The 6,891-nt window shown below is 38.2% G+C and overlaps 1 protein-coding gene across 1 annotated transcript in view; it reads right to left on the reverse strand.

Annotated features, from left to right (window-relative positions):
* The window catches only part of Iqub (IQ motif and ubiquitin domain containing), a 66,474-nt gene that overhangs the window by 8,308 nt on the left and 51,275 nt on the right, over positions 1-6,891 (reverse strand). Inside the window, exons 9-10 of the mRNA XM_031381297.1 lie at positions 4,650-4,820; positions 1,462-1,638 (exon numbers count right to left, since the gene is read on the reverse strand). Coding sequence (XP_031237157.1) covers positions 1,462-1,638; positions 4,650-4,820 — 348 coding nt within the window. The remainder of the gene's footprint in view (positions 1-1,461; positions 1,639-4,649; positions 4,821-6,891) is intronic.

Consider the following 6,891-nt stretch of genomic DNA (forward strand, 5'->3'; position numbering starts at 1 on the left):
CGATATTCTTCAACTGAGAATTCTTTGTTTAGCTCTGTACCCCATTTTTAATAGGGTTATTTGGGTCTCTGGAGTCTAACTTTTTGAGTTCTTTGTATATATTGGATATTAGCCCTCTATGGAATATAGGATTACATGGTAGGACTCATGGCTCCAGCTGCATATGTAGCAGAGGATGGTTTAGTTGGTCATCAGTGGAAGGAGAGGCCCTTGGTCCTGTGAAGGTTCTATGCCCCAGTGTAGGGGAATGCCAGGGCCAGGAAGTGGGAGAGGATGGGTTGGTGAGCAGGGAGAGAGGAGAGAGAATAGGGTTGGTTTTCTTTGGACTGTTTGTATTGCTAGTTACATGACTTTATGTATGTATTACTAAAATTTACCTGGAAGGGTGAAATTTTATCAAAGAAATTTCAAAACAGTAATATAACATGACATAATGATGCAGAATAGAAATTCTCTTATTATATTGCTGCAAATCTATATAAACAAGCCAACCTAGACATGCAAAAAATTATAAAGTAATACAATGGGAAACTTTTCCCAGTCTTTTGAACAGCCTAATCATTTTTAATTCATTAAAAAAGAGTATAAGCAGTAAGCACTTTTTACTTTTCTAGATTTTTGTCTACATTATGAGAGTTTTGTTTTGCTAAAATTCTAAAGATAGTCAGCTTCCTGGATTATAATGCTACAACTATGACTCTTTAGTGAAACTTCCCAACTTAGTAAAAGTGTCTTAAACTCCTTTGTAAAAAAGTAGACAGTGCCGGGTAGTGTTGGTGCATGCCTTTAATCCCAGCACTTGGGAGGCAAAGGCAGGCAGATTTCTGAGTTCGAGGCCAGCCTGGTCTACATAGTGAGTTCCAGGACAGCCAGAGCTACACAGAGAAACCCTGTCTCAAAAAACAAAACAAAAACAAAAAAACAAAAAAAACAGACAGAAACCTAACCATGCTTGTGGGAAAGGGCACAATGTAACTCGAACACCAACTCCGTTTGCAGCTCTTTGGGCCGTCTGCATGGATCCAGTCTCTGATACTTAAGTTGTTGTTGCGTCAGTGCTAAAGACAGACAAGGCACACAGGGAGAAACGAAAAGGCAAACTTTCTCTGAGGCCTCTTGAGACAGAAGGATGAAGAGTTTGATTTTTGAAAATAAGTAAGAGTTGACAAGATCAAATAAAGCATAGTACTGCAGGTGGGAGCAACAGTGTAAAAGCCGGGGATGTGAGCGATCACAGTACTAGTCAATACATCTCTTAGAAAAGAATTTGATGCTGAAAATTTATATGCCAAAGAAGTTAATGGGACCTTAGTTTGTCAACAGAATGATAACCCTGGAGAGTTTAGCAAAGGGGAAGTCTTGCTTAGATTTGTGATAAAAAACAGAAGCAAACTTCGAATATATTTCAACTAACGATATAACATCTTAGGATCTGGAAAATCAGTACAGTTCATAGAGTACCTTAAGGTATCTTGCGACTTCAGGATTAAACAGAGGAGTTTTGATATAGTGAATAAAGAGTGTTGTGATTCTCTTTCTGAGTCCTTCGAGATTTTGAGATTTGACTCCTCTCATCATAAGGTCAACTTCTCTGTCAACCAGTTCTAGGATTTCTTGGGTCAGTTTACACTCATGTTCCTAAACAAAACACAAAGTACTCAGTATAATCATTTTAAATCACTATTTTTAAAGCTTCCACCCAAACAAACTAGAATCCACATTCCAAAACATTTTAAAAGGTGACAGAGGTAAAATTTGGCACAATTAACAGACAATTTATATTAAATAGCTAGTTTGATTAATATGCAACATATAACCCAGAAACTCTTTACATAGGTCCTTTAGGAAAAATATCTATAGAGATATTGTTCGTAGTAGCCAAAAGTTAGAAACAACTAGAGAATTGTTAGCAAATAATATATATGCATATAAATTATATCTTATCAATATAATGGATTTCATGGAAATGAGTAAACTATACTATAGCTGTAAATCTTAATGCTTACATCTTATAAAGTAAATAAGCAAAATGAACAAGGTATAAACTGGTGCATGCAATATAATTTCACAATAGGTCGAAACTAAAAACACTGAACTAAATTATTTATAGGCTTGTACAGAGGAATGAAAATCATTAAGAGAAACCAAGGAAACAACACTTGTGAAAATGACTCTTCATTGCTGCTTAGTTCACGGAGACAAAAGGAAGTCTAAAATGAGGGAGAACGGGGTGAAAAACACATAGAGTTTACAATGATGAATTTCCTGTTCAACATTGCTAAACTATTTATGTATTTTGTACTCATCTATCATAACATCCAATACTTTTTAGTAAAGTACTAAAACTGGATAGTCTGAACAATCAACTCTGCAAGAAAGTTAGGGGCTTAGGACAGTATTTATAAACAGTGAAACAGCTACATCCATTCCATGAGCTGGGGGAAACTGCATGGGACACAGTTTGTATGGAGGAGGAAAATGATAGAGAGAGTAACCGTAAGGCAATGCTCTTTCATACTTTTTCATACTTGGTAATATTAATAAGCTGAACAGTTGAATTGAGTGGTGCCTCACCCTGGAAGCATTTTAGGAGAGTCTTGGAGAAAATAGATTTTCATTAATCCTGCTTTCATGCCTAAATATCTAATGTAGTTCTCTGAAATGGTGTTTTATATAGTCACATACTCATAATCTGTGTGTGTGTGTGTGTGTGTGTGTGTGTGTGTGCCTCTCTCTGAAACTCTAGGTAATCCTAGTGTGTACTCAGGTTTAAAATTCATTGGTCTTTATTAGTATATATTTGAGTATATATTTAGTACATATATTTGAGTAGACAGATACACACACACATATATATAAGTAGCTTATATAAGGTTGTATCAAGTCAACAGAGCCAGAATTTGAGTTATGTTTATACCTTTATCTTTCTTCAAAATATTCCTAGATAAATTCACATACACATAGCTTAGGTAAAACACATTCAATTGACATGTGTTGTCTTTGGAATTCATCCCTCGCCTCTTTAGTCAATCTCTCTCTCTCTCTCTCTCCTCTCTCTCTCTCTCTCTCTCTCTCTCTCTCTCTCTCTCTCTCTCTCTCTCTCTCTCTCTCTCTCTCTCTCTCTCTCTCTCTCTCTCTGCTAATCTGATGACCCTTATTTCTTGCCTCTGCACCTCTGCGTCTCTTTTGCTATCTAAGGAGGTTTCAGTCAACGCTGTTTACACCACCACCACAATCTTTGCAAAGGTAGTCCAGAGAAAAGGCAACATGTGAAACACAAAACCTGTGAATCAATTACCTAATTCTATAATGTGTCTTAAAACCTTTGTATATTTGGGTTCTGATTCCTCTCAATCTAAGGTGAGGAAACATTAAAATGAGTAAAAGAAGAAACACAGGGGAATCTGCTGAGGCATTGGTGTCGATAAGAGTCAGTATTTTGCTCGTTAACCTCACTCCTATAATTTTATTCCCGATGATCGGGGAGAGGGGGAGGCATCTGTCCAGATTGTAGGAACTGATAGCGAAGCAGTAGTAGATCTGAACAGCAGTAACCAGGGTTCTGTAGCCAATCTGGAAGCTCTCCCTCGCCCCCTCATGGTGAGTTATGGGAAGATAACTCTCAGCTCTGTCACTTTGGAGAGCTCCTTCTGAAGTGATTAGTCTGACTGGGCAAACTCACACCCTTAATTCAGTGAAACAAGAGAACACTTCTACCCCTTGCTCTGACACCAGGCAAATCCTCAAGGCTGCCTCAACTTCAAGAGTCTGGTGAAACTGACAGGAAATTAACCCTGGAGTTTTTTCTCTTCCTAGCAAGGACAGTTTTCCTATCTGCTTTCTGTACTTGTTGTGCACCACCCCCAACCCGGAAACTTCTGAACTCAAACTAATGTGGAAGTCAATTTCTGAAGAAAACTGGACTACCTGGCATCCACTATCCTAATTTTTCATTTAAAAGTGAAAAATGAATAGTATATGAGGGGGGAAAACAAGCATACTTGGATCGATATGGCTTTACAACCTCTAAAAAGCAGATCGGAAGGCTCAGTGGGTAGGTGCACCTGCAATGAAGGCGTGAGATCTCACTTCCATCTACCCAACTCAGAGGAAGGAAGAAGAAAACCAATCCTGAAAATTACCTTACGACCTCTATGTGTGCACTGTAACATGCATGCACCGAGACACACACACACACACAAACAAGTGCGTGAGCACAAACAATTAACAATAGATAAAAATGTTAAAGACTAAGAATAATTTTTCATTGAAAACTGTTCAAAATGTAGACGATAATTGCTGTTTTTTTTTTAATTCTTAAAGCATGTTGTGTTACATGGCTATATAAAGATGAATTTGTATTTGAACATACTATGTTATATTACAATAAAGTATTTATAAAATTATTTGCAGATTGGACCCACGACTTTACACATGACTATCATCAACGTAGCACAGATTTTGAGAGCTTTTAGGTAAGTATTCATTCATTGTACAAATCTATCTCCAAACTTGCCAAAATAAGTTAGCTGTTTACACAATTTAATGTATGTAAGCATCTATTAATAATTACATGATCGCTTAATGAAAAGAAACGTGTCAAGTCTAGTATCCAGTTGATCTTTAAATTGATGGTGAATTTGACATACCTTCACAGTGTGTTTAAGCGTCAGGAGTATATCTAGCCTCTCGTCTTGAGAGAGGTCTTTCAGCATGATACACTTGTAGATGCTTTGCAGCTCTCTGGCTCTTATTGTGAACTGGGTATCCATTTCAATGGTTTTGCCATCAGGTCTTCTCCAGACATTTGGAGCTGAACACTTGAAAATAACATTATTGTTGCAATTAGGATTAATTAAAGACTGAAAAGAACTATTTTGTCCCATCCACTAGAAATCAATCTTCAGTCACAACTAAAAAGATCACTAAGCTTATAAAAGATAATCAAGGGGTTCCTTCCAGTCTGTCTGGACTGGAGTACAGAGCAGACCTTGGGCACAAGCTCTGCAGCCAGTCCCACAACACCCAGAGGAAGCTCCACTCCCAGGCGCTCTGACACACCCAGGATCAGAGGTAAGCAGGAACCAACATCTGTCCCAACACTGGGAGTAACTGGAAACAGCAGGACCAGGCACACAGGAACTCTGCCAGCCCAGTGACTCTGGTTCCTTCTGGTCTGTCTGGGCTAGTGTCCTGAGCAGACCTTGGGTGCAAGCTCTGCAGCCAGTCCCACAACACACAAAGAAAGCCACACTCCCAGGTGATCTAAAAAGCCCAGGATCCCAGGATCCCAGGATCCCAGGATCCCAGAGACAGCTTGACTCAGAGGAGTTCTGACACAACCAGGATCACAGGAAGGACAGGTTCCAGTCAGATTTAGCCAGGGCAGGTAGCACTAGAGATAACCAGATGGCGGGGGGGGGGGGCAAGCGTAAGAAAATAACACAAACCAAGGTCACTTTCCATCATCAGAACCTAATTCTCCCACCATAGCAAGTCCTGGACACACCATCACACTGGAAAGGCAAGATTCAGATCTAAAATCACTTATCATGATGATGATACAGGACTTAAGAAAGACATAAATAGCACCCCCAAAGAAATAAAGGAGAACACAGGTAAAGAGCTAGAAGCCCTTCAAGAGGAAACACAAAAATCCCTTAAAGAACTACAGGAAAACACAATCAAACAGGTGAAGGGAATGAGCAAAACCATCCAGAATCTAAAAATGAAAATAGAAACAATAAAGAAATCAGAAAGAGAGAAAACCCTGGAGATACAAAACCTAGGAAAGAAATCAGGAGCCACAGATGCAAGCATCACGAACAGAATGCAAGAGATAGAAGACAGAATCTCAGCGGCAGAAGACACCATAGAAAATATTGACACAATAGTCAAAGAAAATGCAAAAAACCAAAAAGCTCCTAACCCAAAACATCCAGGAAATCCAGGACGCAATGAGAAGATCAAACCTAAGGACAATAGGTATAGAAGAGAGTGAAGACTCCCAAGGTAATGGGCCAGTAAATATCTTCAAGAAAATTATAGAAGAAAACTTCCCTAACCTAAAGAAAGAGATGCCCATAAACATACAAGAGGCCTATAGAACTCCAAATAGACTGGACCAGAAAAGAAATTCCTCCTGTCACATAATAATCAAAACACAAAATGCACTAAACAAAGAAAGAATTTTAAAAGCAATAAGGGAAAAAGGCAAGTAACATATAAAGGCAGGCCTATCAGAATTATGGCAGATTTCTCACCAGAGACTATGAAAGCTAGAAGATCCTGGACAGATGTCATACAGACCCTACAAGAACACAAATGCCAGCCCAGACTACTATACCCAGCAAAACTCTCAATTACCATAGATGGAGAAAACAAGATATTCCATGACAAAACAAAATTTACACAATGTCTTTCCACAAATCCAGCCCTACAAAGGATAATAGATGGAAAACATCAACATAAGGAGCAAAACAACACCCTAGAAGAAGCAAGAAGGTAATCTTTCAACAAATCCACACAAGCCTAATTCTACCTCTTACAACAAAAGCAACAGGAAGTGACAATTACTTTTTCTTAATATATTAATTTGAAAATTAATATTACCAACATTTCCTAATCGATTGAAATCCAATAATATGAGGAATTGGAAATTTGTTGATTGTCATCCAATGCTCTCTCTAATTTGGTAATTGGAGAAATAGGTCCAACATTGTACAATCTATATACACTGTCAGCTTGTTTGTTTGTGACAGTGTCTTGCTGTATACAACATATGGGTCTTGAAATCTTGCTTCTCCTATCTCAGCCTCTCTAGTAGTAATATTGTTTATTTCATGTTTTTACGCTATACTATGGTTTTCAGAACAGCTTATATATTTCAAA

This window comes from Mastomys coucha, unplaced genomic scaffold (assembly GCF_008632895.1).
Source record: "Mastomys coucha isolate ucsf_1 unplaced genomic scaffold, UCSF_Mcou_1 pScaffold20, whole genome shotgun sequence".
NCBI classification, from domain to species: domain Eukaryota; kingdom Metazoa; phylum Chordata; class Mammalia; order Rodentia; family Muridae; genus Mastomys; species Mastomys coucha.